General features: G+C 37.6%; 1 protein-coding gene across 3 annotated transcripts; it reads left to right on the top strand.

The window, feature by feature from the left end:
* The first annotated feature begins 720 nt into the window (after positions 1-720).
* On the top strand, positions 721-22,211 carry tmem184a (transmembrane protein 184a). Of its 3 annotated transcripts, XM_085271718.1 has the most exons (10): positions 722-1,001; positions 1,093-1,165; positions 1,368-1,574; positions 9,400-9,565; positions 10,487-10,577; positions 13,646-13,721; positions 16,670-16,761; positions 17,985-18,154; positions 19,101-19,298; positions 20,765-22,211. In XM_085271718.1, exons 3-10 carry the CDS (start codon positions 1,368-1,370, stop codon positions 20,992-20,994), a joined length of 1,230 nt encoding a protein of 409 aa, XP_085127844.1. In that variant the 5' UTR covers positions 722-1,001; positions 1,093-1,165; the 3' UTR covers positions 20,995-22,211. The 3 variants fall into 3 exon arrangements, with proteins under 3 accessions (XP_085127845.1, XP_085127844.1, XP_085127843.1); XM_085271719.1 differs by lacking the exon at positions 1,093-1,165 and having other exon boundaries at positions 721-1,001; XM_085271717.1 differs by having other exon boundaries at positions 722-1,165.
* The last annotated feature ends 13 nt before the right edge of the window (positions 22,212-22,224 follow it).

Below are 22,224 nucleotides of genomic sequence, written 5' to 3'. Positions count from 1 at the left end.
TATAAATTTATCAACTTTTGTCAAAGAATCATCATTAAATAAAACATCTAAAGACATGAATAATGTAGAACTAGAAATAGAACATAATAAAGCACTGCGTTTATCCAATTTCCTGTTGTTTCATGTAACTTTGCATAGGGGCGCTGCTCATTGATGAGAGGCTAGTAGAGCTTAAGTGCACTTGAGCATTCATCTAAATCCATCAGAGAATACATCTCATCTTTGAATCTTATCTTAGATTTTTCCCCATAAACAGGGCAGAAGGCAGAGCCCATAGAAACGGAAAGTCAATAACAAAAACTTTACAATAATATGACAACGTAAAGAATAAGATGATGTTTGTCTAATTATACAAAACCAGCACCAAGGTGTCACTGAGTTTGTTGGTCCAGGCTCCTTTAAAGAAAGTCCTGCCACCGTCTATGTGATCTTGCAGCAACAGTCAGTGGTCTTGTTATACATGATGTATATAATATGAGAGGAGGCCGCCGGCAAATGCTGCTACAGTCGGTGCAATCATCCAGTTCACCAATAATTCTTGGGGTCTGGGTGCATATCCTTGGCTGTGTCACAGATGATGATGATGGGTGATCCTGATGTGCCTTTGACGTAACCACTGAACTCTATGCGAACCTCTGCCTCTAGCCTCAGGTGTAAGCGCACCTGTGAGCGGAAATGTGCCGCACTTTCTGTCACTGAAGTAACGTGATGACGACAGGCGTCAAGTCCAGGTCACGTGAACCTTCCACCTGTAAACCTGTTGATTTGTGCCGCTTCCCAGAGTCGCCACTCGAGGATACGTTCAAATCTCTGCTGTTTATAATTTTATTTGTTATTTCGTGGCATCTCGCAGTAAATTCGGGTTCTATCGCAACATTTGTATACTCTATAGAAGCATTTTTTATGCTCTCCGACTGTGTGGACTTCGACCTCTGCGAGACACCTGCCTCAAACAAGGAAGTCTAGTTTGTTGACTGCGTCGCGGATGAAGTCAACGAGCGGTTAGTAAATGGGCCTAAATTGTCACGTTTAGCTGTTCTGAAAATATATTTCACCCTTAAAGCTCGTCGTGTAATTTTGGCTCGTGGACAGTGACTTCTAAACGCGATAAAGCTACTTCCGCCCTCTCCGGGACAAGGAGATCTCTTTGTTGACTGTAAAGAAGGTACGAGTCGATAAGATCATTTGAACCACATTCATCTCTTTTCTTTAAAAATGGCACTTCTTGTGTCCGTTTAGCAAACACTATTGCCTTTTTTGTCTTGTGCCTAATGGGCAGCATACAGTCACTCAGTCAAACACAGAGGGGCCGTGTGCTCACTGTAAAAAAAACTAAACCGACTTGGCGTGTTTTCTTTCTGTTTCAGATGAACCTTTCTTCGGAAGACATGGCTTCATTAACCGAAAATAATTCGTCTGCCCTGGATGCTTCAAAATCAGGCATGTCCAACATGACCATTATTGTATCAGGCAACGGAGCAATCATACAGAATGGGATGTTTTTAAACACAGTGGCTGCCCAGGTCCTTTCAGGGATATTCGTCTGGTCTGCCTTGCTAATAACTTGTCACCAGGTGAGTATGCACCATTTCACAAAAGGCTTTCATGTAAATCACTGTAAATACGTGAAAAGAACTAAAATCACTGCATTACAAAGCATCACACGCTCAAAGATGCAAATGCATAAAGAGTTCAGCTCACTATTTTAGTGTAACAGAAACAGATGTGCTGCACTTCCCTGTCCAGAGGACAGAAACAAATTATTCTATTCCTAAAGGCTTATTAGTGCACTGACTTCACTGTCCCTGCTTTTACTGTTTATTTGTTTTGGTTCTCACCCTGGCACTTTCTTATCTAATTTAAAGGTATTACTTTATTCCCATGCAAGCAAGTAATTTAGTCCCTAACTTGGTTGGACTTCCTCACTTGTTGTGAGTGTGAGCGTTGTTTTACTTTTTAGTTGTTGTTGACTACTAGATTAAAACTGACAAAAATACCCAAGCTTATTACAGGACAATGAATGCACAGTGAGCCCTCTCTGTATGGGTAAGAATATGGCCACGATGAATGAGTGGCTCACAACAGACTACCTTTACCCAGAAACCATTTTATCACTGCTGCAAAGAAGTGTTTCCGCATGTGTGGTTGATGTGCCCGCTGTGCTGAGATGATAGCTGATCATTATGTTTTTTTTTCACTCATAGTGAATGCTAAAGAGTGCTGTGCACCATCAGCAGGGAAACCAACTGATTTTTTTAAAATAACATATTCCACATTATAAAGGAAGAGGATTTTGTGCTCATGTTCACTGATCTTATAGCCTAAATACTGATTATGCACCCATCCAGAATCATTGGACTAAATGTATACAGTGTTATATTTATATTATGTAGTGTGATGAATGAAAGACACGTTATTTATTTAGATAAATAAGTTTGCGACATAGAGAGCATTAAAATGTTGCAATCAGTGATCCAAAAGCAATCTGTGTTTAGGGATTTGTGACACAGTATCGAGCCAATTGGTTTTCTATCTTTTTAATATAGTACATGTTTGGCCAAACACTTGCCAGCAAGACATCTTAATTGAACAAATAAACAACAAGTGTTCCACAGGGAGGATGCTGGCTTGTAACCGACATCCTTTGTGTAGCACAGGAGGGAATAAAACGGTCTGCAGGAGGAGTGTTGCAATGCTAGTGGTGTTTCATCTGACTCCGCTCCAGAGGATTGCTATAGACTCTTAAACTCACATTCTGAATACTAAACACATATCGACGATGGCCTTAGATCCTCTGCTATAATGTTTCCAGTGCATTTTGGAGTAGCAATCTGTGAAGTTTGTGTGTGTATGGTGGGCTTATTGGTCCCTTTGAAACGTGAAGCATTTGGGATTAAGAACATCAGACTGAATTTATGTCATGTTTTATGACTGTATTATGTGTTCCAGGAGGCATTCTCCTTTAGCTACCATGTATACTTTAGATTCAGTCCTGTTCTAGTTTATTTGTGTATTCATTTTTCCCTTATCCATACTGTGGGCTGAAGCCATTTTTCATCACACAACTACGATTTGCCTGCGGAGTCAGAAAGGATATATATTTCTGTGTTTTAAAGCAAATTTAGGGCATCATTCTACAGTCTGCTTCACTATATGTGAAATGATGGCCACTGTTTTCACAGTAATCAGCCTTTAATGTGTAGGCTGAAATGGGGATGTGCTGAGTAAAGTGCTATAAGTGAGATTTTTAGATCCATTCATGCCATTTTTTTGCATTCATGTGAAAAAAAAAAAAAAATTAAATTGGTAATAATTTTCTCAATTTCCTACAGCGCTGCAAAATGCTTTTAAACACACCCATTACCACGTACACTGAAGGGTTGTCACAAACACCAGTGCCGTCACCAGTCAAAGCACTCATCTTTCTGGCTTTGCATAAATTTGTGACAAAAATGACTGAAAATGATATATCTGAAGGATTTCTTTTTTATGCTCTACACAAGGTTAGAGTTCATTTAATGTAGAGAAAGTTCTGTGATCCACAGACTAGTTGTGTGCTTGTCTAAGGTGAAGTTGTAATTATTTTCTGTATCAGTTAATGTGGCAGTTATTTTTTTGAGTGACTGGATTTGTCAATTTGTCTTGATAAGATACCCCAAAATTATATTAAAAAAATCTCATCACAGCTTTTCTAATGTTCAACAATGTTTGTTTTAAAGTCTTTAGTAACCTTTTAAATTGAAGCTATTCAGTTAACAATTTAAAAAGATCAAAAATAATGGACTAAATGGATTAATTCTTATATAGTGCCTTTCTACTCTCCCAGAGCACTCAAAGCACTTTATACAACATTCAACCATTCACAGAAGCACTTTCTATCCTTTAAGTGCTTTCTAGCTAACATTCACATACTGTATATTCATATTCCGATGGATGCATCAGAGAACAACTTGTGGTTAGTGCCTTGCCCAAGGATATTTGGCATGCAGACTGGGGGAGTTGGGGGAACAAACCATCACCCTTCCACTCCACCTAATGAGCTACAGCCAATCCAGAAATAACCACAAAAATAATCATACAAATATTGGAGGCGGTATGGTCAGAGTTGAAATAATGATGTTTTTATTTTTAGGCTAAATTGACTTGAGCTTGGTGGGATTAATTGGATTACCTCTCATATAGAGGTAGCTGACTGATGAGTCATAAGTGTCTGCGTTTACTGAGGAAATTTAAACTGCTAGTCCTTTTTTCTTCTTCAAATTGTCATTTTATGAAGAATGAATCTTGAGTTATTACCAGAAAATGTCGTCTCTCTTTATTCTTTAATAATCACTCTACTTTAAGAGGTCTTTGTGCTTGACTGCATCCATTTTCAGCAATAGTATAGCAATACTGAGGAGATAATTTGACTAATTTTTCAGTGAAATTTAATTTTTTAGCTGAAGAGACACTACTACAGATATAACTCTTCCATATTTCCCAACAGTTTTACTGTCGATTTGTTAATCTTGACAGTCTTAGCCACTGTGGTTACGTATTAGCGTTGCATTACCCAAGAGCTCTGAAAGGAAGAACCTTCCTCAGACTTTCCACTACTTATCTAACAGATATGTGTTTTATTTCCATTTTATTTATTTAAGAGCAGACTGGAAAATGCCAATCCCTTTCTTAACCATATTAACAGTAGTAATCAATAAATGTGACTCACTGGTGTAATAATTGTTCCGTGTTTATGTAAAGCTTTGTCTAAAAGCTAAAGGTCACTGATAAGAATGATAGCTGAATTGTCTGCCATATGGTGCATGTGTTAGTTTACGTGTCGTCAACCATGTTTATAGAGGCAACTGTGTGTGTATGTATGTGTATGCACATGTGTGTAAAAATAATAAGTTAAGACTTTTTACCAGTTTGTTAAAACAAAGTCCAGATAGCGAACATATACTTAAGTTGGAGCTCCTCAATGTAAGGTGTGGTTAGTAATCTAGTAGCAGGAATGTTCTGGGAGGGTGTGGGAGGGTGGATTATCTTTCTTTATTCTAGACAACATGCCTCTGTCCTTTTGTATTCCATTGTGGCAGTCAGAAGAGTCACGACAAGATAAAGTGCCGCAAGAAATAACACCATACAGATTAAAAAGAAAAAGATGACATGGTTGCACTCAGGAGTTTGATATGTCTGTGTTCACTCTTTGTGATATGTCTTGTCTGTTCTATAGAAACAAAAGGAACATTAGTTATTATCGGTATAAGAGTGTCTGATAAGCTTAAAGTTGACACTTACACATCACTAACTTCCTTTTTTAAGACATTTTCAAAAAGTGAGTTACAGTTTTATTAAGTTTGTTATCAGTATACATGACTTCTGACAAGAAGTATGGGAGCCCTATGGAATTAGCTGGTCATAAAATGTGACATGATTTTCAATAGCCGCTAAAAACCACGTACTTGTGGTTTTGTAGCCCAGAACTCACTTCTAGGTAGAGTACCCGCAGTACTAAATGTCACTAGGTGGAGACCTAGTGACAACCTCTCTAACTGGGCTCATTAGTAAATTTTAACTCTTGTTTTTTTATGTAAATATAGTTGATGCTCATAAGTTTAGTAACTGTTTTGACCAAGAAATATCAATGGATGCTGTGTAGCAAATGGTTTGCTTTGCTTGTGGCTTTTTTTTTCCTTCTTTAGCTCCAATGCACACCTACAATTTTGTTTCATTGATTAGACTCCAACTTTGCAAGCTCCTCACTCCAATATGCTAATTTGGGTGTTATTATACGTCTTTAGACACTTTTTGGATGTTTAAATAATACATTTAAGCAAGAGAACCCTTTTTGCTTCAAATTGTTGGTAATTAATTACAGTAATTGTAAGGTTAGTTGGGCATTTTGTGTTTTTACTGTTGTCTAGGTAAAAAGTAACTTTGAAAATGGCACTACAAGCGCTTGTAAATTAAAATGGCTTTAGATAGACTTTTTCTAGTTACAAGATATTGAAAAAAAATATGTTAATTGAAAATCAAGAACCTTTACATCGCAGTTACTGAAGTTACAGTTGCGTGATAAAGTGTTTGCCCCTTCCTGATTTCCTAGTGTTTTGCATATGTGTCACACTTAAATGTTTCAGATCATTAAACAAATTTTATTTTACACAAAGATGGCCTGAATAAATACACAATGCAGTGTTTAAATGATGATTTCACTGATTAAGGGAGAAAAGTTATCCAAACCTACCTGGTCCTGTGTGAAATATGTCATTGCGCTTATGTTAAATTGTGAATTTACTGTGATTAACCACATTTTATGGAAAACTGAGTTCATTTTCACTAAACACACTCAGGCCTGATTACTGGAAGACTGTAAAAACAAGAAATCATTGAATAAAACCTTTCTGGCAAAGTTGAGCAGGCTAAAAGATCTCAAAAGCAACACATCATGCTGTGATCTAAAGAAAAACCTGAGAAACAAAGTCACTGACATCTATCAGTCTGTAAAGGGTTACAAAGCAATTTCTACGGCTTTGGAACTCCAGTGAACCATGGTGAGAGCCATTATCCACAAATGGAGAAAACTTGGAACAGTGATGAACCTTCCCAGAAATGACCAGCCTACTAAAATTGCTCCAAGAGCACATTGACAGCTCATCCAGGAGGTCACAGAATAACCCAGAACAGCATGAAAGAACCGCAGGCTTCACATGTCTCAGTTAAGGTCAGAGTTCATGATTCAACAACAAATAAGAGAATGGGCAAAAATGGCATCCATTGGAGAACTCCAAGGATATAACCACTGCTGAACAAAAAGAATGCGCAGGCTCATCTCACATCTGCCAAAAAACAAATGGATGATCCCAGAGATTTTGGGAAAGTATTCTGTTCACTGACAAAGGTTTACATCTTTTGGAAGGTTTATCCTATTACATCTGGCGGAAAGTAACGCGGCATTTCAGAAAAGGAACGTCATACCAGAATTAAAAACATGAGTAGGTCAAAATTCCTCTGCAGTGTTGTCAAAGACTCATCAAACAGTTGTTGCTGCTGAGGATGGTCAAACCAGTTATTAGGTTCAGAGGGCAATCCCTTTTTCTATGGCCATATAGGGTTGGATTTTTTTTTCCACCTTAATAATAAACGCCTTGATTTAGAAAGTGTATTTTGTGTTTACCTTTTTTAATCTTTGTCTAATATTTAAATTTGTTTGATGAGCTAAAACATTTAAATGTGATAACAAGCAAAAAAATAAAAAATCAGAAAGGGAGGGGGGGGGACTTTTTCTCACTACTATATATTAGTACTAACAGCCATTGTTTAGCTGCTTATTAAAGGCGTTATCATTATATTACCACAGAACCTGTGAACAAGTTTTTCTTATACAAAACAGACTCGTTTTAATCTGATATAAGTATAAACATTGGGTTTTGTTGTGTTCAATTGCTCCTATGATTATAAGTTTGACAAGACTGTATCAATTTAAATTTCAGTGATACAAACAGTTGGGATATAACCACCACCATATTTCCCAACTGCTTTATGTTGCAGCATTTTGCTGTGGATTTCTTAATCTTGATGGTACTAGACAGTACTTCCGTGGTGGCATTGCATTACGTCACCTTTAGAGCATCAAAAGGAACAATTACACTTAACATTTTTTCATAACATAAACACATAGTAAAACCCAGTCACTTTCTTAACTTTATTATCCATACTTCATTTTAAGTAGGTGCTTTGAACATGACTGTTTTACATGATTGTAAAACTATCCTGTCAGGTGATGATTTTTATATAAAGTCTAAAAACTACAGCTGAGTTGTCTGCCATGTGATATGTGTGTGTTGCCAGATACACTACATCCCATTTTAAATATAATTCAATTGAAACCAAGTCCAGTTACCGATCATAGTGTTAAGAGCTGTACAATGTAAGGTGTGGTCAGTAACTTTGTTTGGGGAGGTCATTAAAATGGGTGTTGGGTAATTTCTCTTTATTTTACACAACATGCTTCTAGTATTTCATTGTGGCAGACAGAACAGTCAGGGCAAGATACAATGTGGCGAGGAATACCATCCAGATTAAAAAGAAAATGGTGACATGGTTGCTCCTGGGAGCCTGGCATTTTAGTGTTTACACTCTTGTGGTTTATATTGTTTCTTCTCTGTAGAAAAATAGAATTAGAATAGAATAGAATTCAACTTTATTGTCATTGCACATGTCACAGGTACAGGGCAACGAAATGCAGTTTGCATCCATCCAGAAGTGCTTTAGCCATGATATACATATATTACAATATATATTAGCAATAATATAGATATGTAAGTATATTACAGAAAAAAAATGAATTAGTTATCACCCCTATGTTACCATTCTCCACTACAGATGTCTGATAAGCTGAAAAGCTTGATAAGTAACCATAAAGTAAAAACTTCAAAGTCCAAAGACATTAAACAATGGTGAGTTACAGTTTTATTAAGTTTATTATCAGTATGCAGTGATTAAAAAAATCTAAGCCTTATGGAGGCTGAATTGACTCTTGAAATACCTGGTCATAAAATGTGATATGATCTTCATCTCTGCTACTGATATACATAAACATATTGATTTTAAGCTAATAACATACTGACATTTAACATATAAAACTTGGTGTTTTGAATGATCTAAATCATACCAATAAATCATCTCCACTTAATAACAACCCTGTTGTAAATCCTTAACCCTTTTCATGTTTATGCTAAGTCTAGTGACTATTCTAATAAATATCAACAGATGTTTGTGAGTAGCAAGTGGTTTGTTCGTCTCTGTTTTGTACTCTAGGTTTGCCAACTCCTCACTCCTTATGTGGATGTCATTAGCGTAGTTGTCTGCACACTTTCTAGTGTTCTATTAGTATTTAAATGATGGATTCAGTATATACAAAAGCTCTTTTTGGCCAGCATCTTCATTACAATTGATATATTTTTAACTTAAAGTTAAATTTAGAGTTAACAAATTGTTAAAGAATTTATCAGTCAATTCAAAAGGTGAAAAGGAATAAATGTCAAACTGCATATTCTGTTCTTGATTTACATAGAAAGATAGATGGTTTTCTACTTTGTATTTGATTCATATGAATGTAAATATGTGTTTTCTTTGGCCAGGTAACAAGTCATTTTGACACTTCATAAATAATGAATTAAAAAAAAACCCAATTATTTTCAAGTTGAGGTTGTAATACTCCTTATAACCAGTTTTTCGTTGAACAATAAAGGCAGGTCTGAACCAATTTTCACATGTAGGCAGACATCACTTCTATAGTTATAGAAGTTATTGAATTCATAACCCTTTTTTGTGGTTCTGTATTCATGCTTGGCAATAAAAGGGCTATTTGTTTCCTAATTGTTCTCCTATGCTTTAACTATGTTTTCATTGCAGATCTATACACACCTTAGATCCTACACCGTCCCAAATGAGCAGCGCTACATCATCCGCATCCTGTTTATTGTGCCAGTTTATGCCTTTGATTCTTGGCTCAGCCTTCTTTTCATCAGCAACAACCAGTACTATGTCTACTTTGATTCTGTCCGAGACTGCTATGAAGGTAAGTATCACAAGAACCAGTACTGTGGGTGATGGTGTTCTTCATGGGCAGTCATTGTTACTTCCATGCCTTTGTTTTATATGGCTGCCAGGAGTAGAAACACAAGGAAGTAGCCAGACTAGTTTTTCACAGCAGTCGTTGTTCTCATGTGCATAGACCTCATTATTTCAGGTGTTACATTTCTAGGGTGAGTTGAATTTTTTTTGGTGAATTTGTTTTGTTCCCTGGTTTGCAGTGTTTCTGTCTTTCAGGAAAGGTAATTTATTTTGGTTTGATATTGAAAATCCTGCAGCAACTTTCAATATGCAAATCTAATTTACGGTAAACCCTGTTCTCTAGGTGGCAGTTAGGTAGAGTAGCCGCTTTCTACAGTGTACCTATAATTATGAATTGAAGTTTTGAGACTAAAGCACTTCACCGGTGGCAAAGGTGAATCATATGCAAAATGGATTACAAGTAATTTGAGAAAGAAGAAAAATAGGAAATGCATTATTCAAGCGATTAGTTTCCAGTTTGCAGGCCAATTTTGTGGCTGATTGATAGTGCGGTGCATCAGGAAGCAGGAAGACTGGAATACCACCAGCGGCTACGGCTAAAACATAATGAACCTTCTCTTGACTGGACACCATCTGCATTAGCTTCATTAATCCCTCTTTAAATAGCAACAAAGGATTAGGAAGGGATTTCCGAGACACAGAACCCTTAGAAGCTTCTTAATGTAAGGACTAAAACATTTATTGTTATAAAATGTAGGACTAATTATTTTTTATCATGTGAAAGTTTTTTCCTCTAAAATGATTTGACCTTTTTGGTGAAGTTAAACTTAAAGGTGATGGAAAATTATCCTACAGTTTAAATTATTCAGTGAAATGTGTTTGAAATTTGGTAAAAAGACAAATAACTCTTCCTTTTTTGTTACAGCTTTTGTCATTTACAATTTCCTGAGCCTGTCCTTTGAGTATTTGAGAGGAGAGAGTGCAATCATGTCAGAGATCCGAGGGAAGCCTATACAGTGAGTGCACTCAGTTCTATGTTACATGTACATGATGGAAAGCTTTTTAGTGTTAATGATTACGTTGACCTAGGAGTAATAAATACATTAGTTCACCTGGAACCAACTATAGTTGTTTTTTATGATCCCAAAAGGTCCAAAGTGCGTTTTCTACTCTTGAATTAGCATTTTGTTTGAACAGCACAGTGAAAGTGCTACCAATAAACTGCTGTGTTGTTCATAGGTCAGGCTTCTCTTTATCTCTCTGCTTTTACCCAGTCTTCATAAGCTGTGTTTATGGCTGACTCAGCCATAGGGCAGCTAGTCTGGGCCAGTTTCTCGAGTGTGTTCAGACTCTAATCTGATCTCTGTTAAATGATGGTATTTCTTGACAGAGCTGGTGGAGACAAGATGTATAATGCTTATCTTGTTTAAGGATCATTCACCCTTTAGGAATTCAATGGAAACTCTGATTTGAGCTTTGTGACATTATCAGAAGCAGCCATCAGAATAGAGCAGGGCGATATGGCCAAAAATATTTATCACGATATATATTTGAAAATTTGCGATAACGATATAACCGACGATATAATTGATGCGAGACAAAATACAACTCCACAACATTACTAGCGCAAAAAGACAACCTTCCATTTATTTTCACTTAAACAAGAAGCTGGTTTTTATGTACATTAAAGCTTTATAAAAATGTAACAGTGCAAATGCAAATTCCTTGCTGAAAGTTTAACCAAAAGGCATTTCCAGTAGAAATGGGCTGACATATCCTGAGCATAACCACGTATAATATGGTTATATGGTTAAAAAGAGGTGCTTTGCAACATTAAACTGCAGTGTGCAGTATGCATTTTTCGGACCATAAGGTGCACGGGATTATAAGGCACATTAAGCGAAACAAAGCAGTCAGATAAATCAAACTTTATTAAACTCATTCTTCTTGCTTCCTCCACTTCTGTACCATTGATTCATTAGTGTTGAATTCTCTGGCAGCTGCTCTATTCCCATGTTGTTGCAGTATATTAATGACTAACCTCGTATTGTGGATGGATTATCTCAGTTGTTCTCCTGACTGAAGTTTGGTCCGTTTACAGCATCCTGCCATGCGATTGCATTTGTCTCTAACCATGAAGAACCTTCACGTTAACTTTTATAAGTGGAAAAGTGTTAGTGTTCGTCCTCCAGCTTCACTGTTTATGTTATGCTAACATAGCTGTGTCGCTAGCGATCACGTAGCACATCATTATATACCAGCTAGCCCAACTTCAGTAACCCTACAAACGTCACTGCTGTTTAGTTTCCTGTCTTCATTTATGTTGGAAGTGATAGCAGAGCTGTACGTTTGATTTTTTTCAGAAATCTCTCAGTCAGAACATGCAATATCATGCTTAGGTAACTAGCGAGCTAACTTCCGCTAGCTTCCTGCTAACTTCTAACTCCGTTAAATGTAATAACTTTTGTTTTCATGGATGCCTGGAAGTTAAACTTTATAGTTACACCTGGTAAAGCAGCAATGCTGATCGTTTTATTAAAGATGAAAGAATTTAGACAGTTTTTAACTCTAAGTGATGCTGCAGTGTTGTTTGACCTGAAGATTACGGAGTTTAGGACCCAGATTACTCCCAGATTTAAGAGCATCTTAGTCCGACAAATATGACAATAACAACGGCCGCTTGCATGTTCTGCAAAAAAAATGTGCTTTGTTGTGTATCTGACGGACAAACACCAAACCAGTTCCACATCACGGAAGTTGCACCATTTTTACAAACCAATTCTGGTTCATCTGTTTCACTCAACAATCGGCCATGTGCGTATGAAAACAAAGGCACTGCGCATGCGTGTTTTACTCCCATTCTATCGCGATATTTCATTTTCCTATCGTTGCCTAACATTATACCGGTATTACCGTGAACGGTATAATATGGCCCAGCCCTACATCAGAATATGGACACACTGCATATAAAGCTATAAATGGTTGCTGACCATGCTATAAAAGGAAAACATTGTCAGCAACAATACTCAGATAAGGTATGACATTTAAACGATCTTTAGTTTGGTTCCAATGGGCCCAAAGTCTGCCGAGAAAAAATCCCCAATACCATTACACCACCACCACCAGTTTGAAACATTGATACAAGCAGGTTGAATCGGTGCTTTCATGTTGTTTTCACCAACACCCCTACCGTCCGAAAGGTAGGAACTAAGATTCATCAGACCAGTTCTCATCTTCCAATTCTGGCTGAAATTGCATCTTTGTTTCATGCTCTCCTCTGACAGCAGTGGCACCCGGTGTGTTCTTTTCCAGCAGTAGCCCATCTTCCTCAAGGTTATATGTGCTGTGCGTTCAGAGATAGCCTTGTGCATATCTTGGTTTTAACAAGTGGCTGTTTGAGTTGTTGTTGCCTTTTTCAACTTCAGGCAGTTGGGCCATTTCACCTGGCATCAACAAGACATTTTCACCCAGAGAATTGACATTTATTGGATATTTTCGTTTTTGGACCAGTCTCTGTAAATCGTAGAGATGCAGGAAAATCTCAGGAGATGGGCGATTTTTGAAATATTCAGTCCAGCTGCTGTTACCAACAACCATGCCAAGCTCAAATTCTCTTAAAGCACTACTCTTTACATTCTAATGATTGAATGGAGAAGAGAAGATGAATTTAAACAGGTTATCCTGTGCTTGTCTACATGCCTAAATGCATTGGATTGCTGCAACGCCATTGGTTGATTTAGATATTTGAGTTAAACAGTTGAAAAATTAAAAATAAAAATATTAAAAATAAAAAAGATATATACCTATATAGGTAGATATAGATATGTATAGATCGTCATGAGCCAGGTGATACCTTCTAATGTGTTTTTCTGTCAAACCAATGATCCAAAGCCCAAATATACTCAGTTCACAGTAATCTAAAATATAGCCAGATAAAATGTAAAATCTCCACAAAAGCTTGAACAAATTGATGTCTTAAGTTTTTGTTTGAAAAATATCTTTTGTGTACTTTGCTTGATTTTGTTATCAGACATTTCAGTATTGACACAACTTAAAAACTCCTCATGTTCTGTTGACTTGACAGATCAAGTTGTCTGTATGGTACCTGCTGCCTCGTTGGAATGAGCTACTCCATTGGCTTTTTGAGATTCTGCAAACAGGTAAGCTTCAATCATGCTTTTATCTCTGCTCTAAACACTCTCCTTCGGGCCTCTGAAATAAACTCGCACGAAGTGAAAACAAGAATACATCCAAAAAAAAAGAAAACGAAAACCCTTCACTGCGAGTTATTATTCACTTCAAGTCTTCAGACTGCTTAAAAATGACAGCTGTTATAATTGGCTCTGTGTTTTTTCAGAGGATAACATCCATTGGTTACAAAAAGGAAAACAAAAGCAATCGAGGCCAGGTGAAAGCAGTTTGATAATAAACACAGAGCGATGATATGAGCTGTCAGCGCAGTGCTTCATCCCAGTGTCTTGGGATGCTGCACAAGCTTCCAGTCTAACACTGATGGATATTAGAACTGTCTTCAAAAGAAAATGCATAAAATGAAAATTTTTTAATAAGAAGCAAGTGATAAACACTCATTGTGCCCTGGCAGAAGTCCTCCATGAAATGTTTTAAAAGGAAAATCTTGCAATTTCTTTGAGGTAAAGCTATAAACAAGATAATTCTCTACGAGGGGGTAATTAAGACAAGACAAGAAGAAGATAGATCCAGATACTCCAGTATTTTTTTTGTAATTTGTTGTGTATCAGTGAAACGTAGGCCTAGAGAAAGGGCTTAATACTAAGCTTTCTATAAATCTAGCACCTTACAACTGATTAAATTCTGTTTTGCTTATGTAAACCAAAGCAAAGTCATTGACAGTTGCTCCAAACAAGCTTAAGTGGCTGCCATACATATTAATATATTTGAACTAAATCACTGAAGCACTTCATATCGATCACACAAAGCTGTGGTTCAGAATTAGAAAACACTGTTCTCTGTGAGTTTCTTTACAAGAAAGTACTTAAACTGGAAGAACGTGACATCTGATAGGCCTCGATCTACATTCACGGGTGTAACGAGCATTAAAATTCTTCGCACATTTTGAGAACGCGTCAGTTTGTGATTATAAGGGGGCTTAACAAATGAAATAGTGATATGAAAAAGCAGCCTGGAGTCATGGTGTTTCTTGAAGATAAGGTTAGAGGATAAGCTGCTCTTACATCCTAAACTGTTCGATGACATTTCAGTTTTAAGTCATTTATCTCATTGTCGGATGCTTTGGGGAATCATTTTTCTTGAAACTGAGCACAAGTGAAATCCCGTGGATGTGAATTGTGGCTGTTTTGCTTCCAAATAAACAAATAAGGTGCAGTAAAACATGGTATGACCGCAAAGTGTTGTAGTTTGATCATTTTAATAGGTTGCTGTACTTAATATTCTATCAAATGTGCAAATTTGTAATCACAAGTTGAATTAGGCTGACATGAAGTCGCCCTCTGTGAGCGAATCCTTCACCAAAGCTTATGCCTTGTTTTAGAATTTGAAATGTCTGGATCTGTTTGTAAAATGAAAGATTCTTCTTTTGCCCACTGTCCTCTTCTCAACCAAGTTTCATGAAACTCAGTTTAGTAGTTTTTTGTGTAATCCTGCTGACAGACAAACGAAAAGCTCTGAAAACATACCTCCATCTCAGCTCCTTGGCAGAGGAATAACATACATCTTCAGCTTTCCAGGGCTTTGAAGAGCTTCACAATATTTTTGTGTCCTCAGCTTTACTGTTTTGATTCTTTCTTGTCGCACTTCTAGTGTGTAGTGTGAAATCTACATGGTTAACACCAAACAGCAAAGAGACTCACTGACTAGTTGTTAGTCAAGATGAAAAAACATGCAGAATTACAGTGTCCTCTTACATATGTATCATGCAGTGCACTCTCACATGTATCTGAGATTAGTATTTAAGTGTATGAAGACTGTGGATTGCTTGGACTGAATTAATTTGAACCAGAAACCATGGTTGACTGTTAATCCACTGCAAACTATGGCCGTGTATTTTGTTTTCAATTTTAAGCATGGCAGGAAGTATCATGCAAATGACTTGCTTTGGGGATATTCGGGGTGACAAGCTTGCACTCGAATAGGCGTACGGTAAGTGAAAACTGCTGGTACTTGAGCTTCAAAGTAAATCGGTGTTCTAAACGATTATCGATGCCGTTTTGCCAAGCTGACCATCGTCACTGGAAATCCCTCAAGTTGAAAAGACCTGGTCTGTTGCTTTCAAGTGTAGCAGCAGTGATGGGAGTTTAGAGCAACCTCTTTCAAATTGGTTAGTTCTGGCTTCAATACACAACACAGAGAGCACCTGTCACTCTTGGGATGCATGCATGCATGCAGGTCTCAATTCGCTGCCTACTTTGTTGTTTCATCCACCTTCCATCCAGATCAGCATTAAAACATGTATCCTGTAGGTTAAATAAATAATATTTTACAATGATAAGGTGTTTTAAGTCTTTTAATAATTACAGCAATGATTTGTTGTATGAAATATGCCTGCTTGTTTTGTTGCTGAGAGCATCTGTCAGCTTGATTTAAGAGCAGTTAGCGTAGTTCAAAGACTGGATATGATAACTCTGCACAGAAACTGATGTTTAAAAACAATTTGTTGTTTTATGGGACGATGCTGCAGGACAGTTTCTTACCTTTGAGCAATTGCCCAGCAACCAGAAGAGATCCCAGGAAGTTGTTTCTCATAGCCAAAAAATGGTTCAGTGCATAACCCCTCATAAAACCATAAAACGGTTATTTGTCTTTTAACCTGTTTATTACCATGTCAGGAGATGGAATTGTGTTTTGTTTGTTTTTTTCCTTTCTTTTTTTCTTCAATTGTGTAAGCTCATACATTTATTAGCTGTACTAAATACAAACAATAACTGAATTGGTGTATACGACATATAATGTAAAAAATCATACCTTGTGAGGTGGGAAAATGGCTGGTGACGACATTAAAGGGATTGGGGATATAACAGACTGTTTTTGTCTGTCAGATGTGCAAACAGATTCTCACATCCTCCTTCATAGTTTCTTGATGTCTCATTCTGAATTACAATTTCTTCTTCAGGCGACTCTCCAGTTCTGTGTTGTCAAACCCATCATGGCAGTCATCACCATCATCCTGCAGGTCTTTGGCAAATATCACGATGGAGATTTTAAGTGAGCACCACCTCTCTTTGCATTTCCTTCTCCATGTATCATATGCTTCCTCATGATAGCCAGAAGGCTTGTTTGCTGTTTATGTGCATGGGAACAATTTGCAAATAGAGATAATTATATCACCTCTTCACAGCTGGCATGATGAAAATAGTTGAATTAAAAGTATTTATTTTAAGCTGAAACTGATGGATAGAAACTTCACATGTGCCCTGCTGCGTTTGTCCCAGTTGTGTCACATGTGTAGCCACACTCACAGCTTCATTGGCATTGTTGATAATGTGAAGTTATTGCTTTTTGCAACTTTCCCTGAAATGTAGTGTTTTGAAATGAAAGCCCTTCATTCTTTTCCTGTTATGCTTGGAGAAGAAGCATTGCTTCATTTCACATTTTTACTTTGTCTGTCAAAAGCTGGGGATAAATTGCAGACAGAAAGATTTAATTACAGCATACTTTAGTGCTTCACATGTGCCAATAAGGTTTTTAACAGAACAAGGAGAGTGTGATATATTCAATAAAATTAGCTTTAGCATATAATCAAAAGCTATAAAATCTGCAGGCCGTAAATTCTGCCCGACTTATTTTCAGGTGCTCTTCTGTGCCTCTTGATTCACCGTCTCTCTCTGAAGATTCAGCTGTGACAACACTTGTTTCACAACGAAGCACAGAGTTCAATGAGGGCTTTTTATAGAAGTATCCAATCAGCTTTATATCATCGCCCACTTTTTAGAAGTTTAAAGTTATTATTTCTTCATATACTTCAACAGGAAAAATGGCAGTCAGAAATAAGTGTCTTTCTTCACATCTTTCTTTAGGCTCTGCAGTAAGGCTATAATGATTCACAGATTGTTTACTTAAACGCTTTCAGCCAACCGTGCACGGTATACTGCATGGGAGTAATTAGTGTAGTCACAGCTGAATCCTCAGAGAGGCTCTCTAGAATGCAAAAAGGGTAAAAAGGCAGGCTGACAATCAAAAATGTCTGTTTACTGGATGCATCCTAAAAATAAGAAGGCTGTGTATATATAAAAGTCTTAACCTCTTGTTCAAAGAAGAGGACAAAAAGATGCGATATGGCTGAAATGTCCTCAAATTTAAGCCACTTCTTCTCAGTCAGCTTGAAGAGCTGAAGAAGTCAAAACCCAAATAAGTAGACACTATCAAAAGAAATCCTATATATGTTTGCAAATTTACTATGCCGTTCTTCCAACTTTCTTTTCATGCAGTGTGAATGGAGGATACCTGTATATCACAATCATCTACAATATTTCAGTCAGCCTGGCCCTCTACGCTCTATTCCTTTTCTTCTTCGCAACAAGTGACCTGCTCAGACCGTACGAACCGGTGCTCAAGTTTCTCACAATTAAATCCGTCATCTTCTTATCCTTCTGGCAAGGTAAGCTCAGTGTGCGTGTCCCCTTTTTTTCTTTTCTTTGCCAGCCTATCCGGTTGTTCAGTGATGACGCGACGAATCCTACTTCCGGGTCTAAAGTAGTCTGCGTTTAATATGGCTTTTGTGTTGTTAACATGTTTAATGTTATGTATTTTCTTCTATTTGATCTCAAAAAGCTCCTAAAACAGTCAGTGATCCCTGTTGACCTCCCTCGGCTTTTATTACCGCTAATCATTTATTTAAGCTCAGTTTTTAAAACCTTAGGATCTAACTACAGCCCAGCCCATGCAGCAGTATATGAATGACTAACCTCGTATTGTGGATGGATTATCTCAGTTGTTCTCCTGGCTGAAGTTTGGTCCTTTTACAGCATCCTGCCATGCGATTACATTTGTTCCTGACCACCGAGAACACTCACATTAACTTTTATCGAGTGGGAAAAAAAGTTAGCTTGTTTATATTATGCTAACATAGCTGTGTCGCTAGCGGTCACGTAGCACATCATTATATACCAGCTAGCCCAACTTCAGTAACCTTACAAACGTCACTGCTGTTTAGTTTTCTGTCTTCATTTATGCTGGAAGTGATAGCAGAGCTGTACGTTTTAATTTGTTTCCAAAACCCCACAGTCAGGACATGCTATATTATATTTAGATAGAAGCTAGCGAGCTAACTCCCTGCTAACTTCTAACTCCGTTAAATGTCATAAATTCCGTTTTCATGGATGCCTGGATGTTAAACTCAATTGTTACACCTGGTAGAGCAGAACGCTGATCATTTTATTAAAGATGAAAGACTTTAGACAGTTTTTCAACTCTCAGTAATCCCATAGTGATCGTTTGATATATGGACCTGCAGCGGAGTTTAGACCCAGACACGGCTAGTGACGTCAGACTGAACAACCGGATAGAATTATATAAATTGATTTAAAAATGTTGTCTTTTTGAAGGAATGGTCCTCGCCATCCTGGAGCGCTGTGGCGTCATTCCCAATGCACTTTTCATCGACGGACACGAGGTTGGCGCCGGTACTGTGGCGGCGGGCTGGCAGAACTTTATCATCTGCATTGAGATGTTCTTTGCTGCCATTGCCCTCAGATACGCCTTCACCTGCACTGTCTACCAGGAGAAAAAAAATGAAGTGCCAGGTGAGGGATGTCGTTTTTACAGAGAACAGAGGAAACAAACAACAAACAATTGATTGTTACCTCTTGTCCTCGCCTTGAAAATCTGTTGACGTCTTCCCAGGCTAATTGCCCTTCTTCCCTAGAGAATAAGGAGTGACACTGGCCTGAAAGCCTGGGAAGTAAAAGTAATTGAATTGCCCTGTACCTCTTTAGACCAGCAACTTGGAGGAGTCACAATACCTCTGATTTAAGCGATATAGAAACTGAAATGTGTAGCTATAGATTTACACATTTGCACTTGAGTTAAATCTAGTGCAAACATGAACTATGTGACTGTTGGAGTTGCTGAGCATATAATTTGACTAATAAGTTAGAGAAAATTTGCCTTTGAGCAAACCAGAGGAAAATGAGGGGAAAGGCACTGTACTTTAAAAAGGATGAAGTGAGCGATGCTGCTTGCAAGAAAATTGCAAATAGAAGCTAAAAGATGTGTCTTCTGCCATTTTGCAATGTTTCCTGATATAGGAAATCCTACATTCCTTAAAATCCGTACTATACACAATTTCTGGAAATGCTGATGAAAAGGCATAGTTTCATTTAAACTTCTTTGAATTCAGAATTGAAATGTGGTCCACTTGGATAGAACAGTGTTTCTCTATAGAGTACCTCATTATTAGATTAGTTTTAAGTCACCCCGTTCAAGAATACAGCTGAACTTTGGGACAATAACATTCATATTTCCTCGGGTGTTGATATATGTTATTTCAGAAGTTGCCACACCCCCTGGTTTACAGTTTCACCAAACCTTGGTCAGCCATGCCTAACTACCACACCTTACGCTTCTCGTTGCACACCTTCGTAAGCCTGAGCCAGTGACCCTGAAACCAAAATCTGTTTTTTTTTACCAGCCCCCCACCCCCTTTTTTATTTTTTATTGTTGTCTTACAATAAACAGACAGTACAAATTAAATATTTAGTCACTTGATGGCGACAAGCCCTATTTTTGGTCACTTAACCAGATCAAAAACCATTTTGTCTCTACAATGAAATCAATACAATGATCACACAATGTTGATTGCACAGATTAGCGGATTTTTGGATGTTTTGAACATTTAGAAGTACTAACAAATTATTAAAACTGGATCCCACCAATAACTGGAATTCATTATTAAGGGTTTATTAGTTTGTTGTTGTTTTTTAAGACATGAAATTACTTTTTGTGACCAATTGCTAGCATTGCAATTGGGATGTTTTGATAGACATTATTGTCAGTACATGAAAACTCTACTCCTTTTTAAATTTTCAGTGATTTAATAAAGTATTATGCCGTTATTTTAAAAAAAAAAAAAATGTTCACTTCCTTCACATTTATTTGCATTCAGGTGGCCAAATTGATCACTTTTGTGAAATTTTTAAAGCAATTATATTGCAGTCTCATTTTGTCTGATCGTTAATGTGCCCCTGTCCTCGTTCCTGCTTTTCTACAGAAATTCTCCCACCAATGCAGAGCATTTCCAGTGGTCTGAAGGAAACGATAAACCCGGGAGACATGGTGCAGGATGCCATCCACAACTTCTCTCCAGCCTATCAGCAGTACACCCAGCAATCCACACAGGAGGTGACCCTGCCCACCACAAATGGAAAAGTGGCCACAGGCAACAAGAGCTCCCGCAAGTCTGACAAAATCATGCTGATTACATCTGATGATGAGTACTAGGCATTTTTCCAGCAAGATCCAGGTGTTTGTGCCCTTCCCACCCCTGTTGCTGACCCCCTGGAGGAACAGCTTTATCTTATAGTGCATAAAGCTGGATTGAACCCAGGTGTTTAATTTTCAGTTTCCCAGTATTTCAGATGAGCTTCCTACTTCTGTCCTGTTTCAATGCTAATTTGACCACATGATGGATTACGTATTAAAATGAATAGCTTAATAGCCAGATATCTGATCTGAGTTCATATCAGCAGTAATAATTGCATGAAAACGACATGTCGCCTTCACTCTATCAGAGAAGACTGGAGCGCTGTGTTTTATTTAAATCAAGCTGCTGGATTTTCAGCTGTGTCGCCGATGCTGATTCTGTCATTATGTCACTGCTCGCGCTCTGGCCGTCTGAAGTGTGCTCTCTCTGATTCGTGTCAGCTTCAAAGAGGAGATGATTAATGTGTGACTCCAGGTGGGAAGCAGGGAAGCCAGCGATGGCTGGGAGTGGCACTTCATGGACCGTTTCCCGCATCTGCTTGTTTGAAGTATTTGCTGAGCATTCCTCAGCACGGTTTCCTGACAAATGGAAGGATTTGTTCAAAGACACATTAGTTTTGGAGCAGGCACTTCACAATGCTTTGTGTCTACCGAAGCAGGGATAAACTGGATAAACCTGCCTCCTACAGTGTGGGAGTTACATTATTCTCATTAATTTCCTCAGTGTGCTAAAGAGTGAAACTCAGTGCAACTAGACAGCAGTTTACTAGATTCGTTTTTCACAGTTCCTGCAGCGTTGTACTTTTAGTGGCGCTTTATTTTGTTTTTTTAGGCTGACATGTGGACATCACTATTTACATTATGATTCCATGTTCCAGGGATTGTGAAATCTGTACAGAATTTGATTAGTTCGATATGATATGTTCTGTTTGGAGTATAATTTTAAAGATCCTAATAATATTTATTGTGTGTATCTCAGGCCTAGATAAAACCAAAACCTGTGCTAGGAGAAAAAGACTTTTGCTCATTTCTTTTTTTCCCCCTTCAGCAAACATGAGAGTTGTTTTAAAACAGAGGCTAACAAATGCTTGTGAATTTTTATACCCTCTTGTGCCAATAATGCCTGTCTTTCTGGGAAAGCAGAAATTAATTTACATTTGGGTATAAAAACATTCAAAATTGTTTTATTCTTGTTTCTTAATCAGCCAAATAAAATAAGAGGTTTCCTTCTCTAACTCACATGTTTTT

The sequence above is a fragment of the Mchenga conophoros genome, linkage group LG4 (genome assembly GCF_057382185.1).
Source record: "Mchenga conophoros isolate Kocher_MC1m ecotype Shallow Benthic linkage group LG4, M_conophoros_male_GT1.1, whole genome shotgun sequence".
Taxonomy (NCBI): Eukaryota; Metazoa; Chordata; class Actinopteri; order Cichliformes; family Cichlidae; genus Mchenga; species Mchenga conophoros.
The sequence above is the reverse complement of the archived record's forward strand: the minus strand, read 5'-3'. Positions and strand labels throughout refer to the sequence as shown.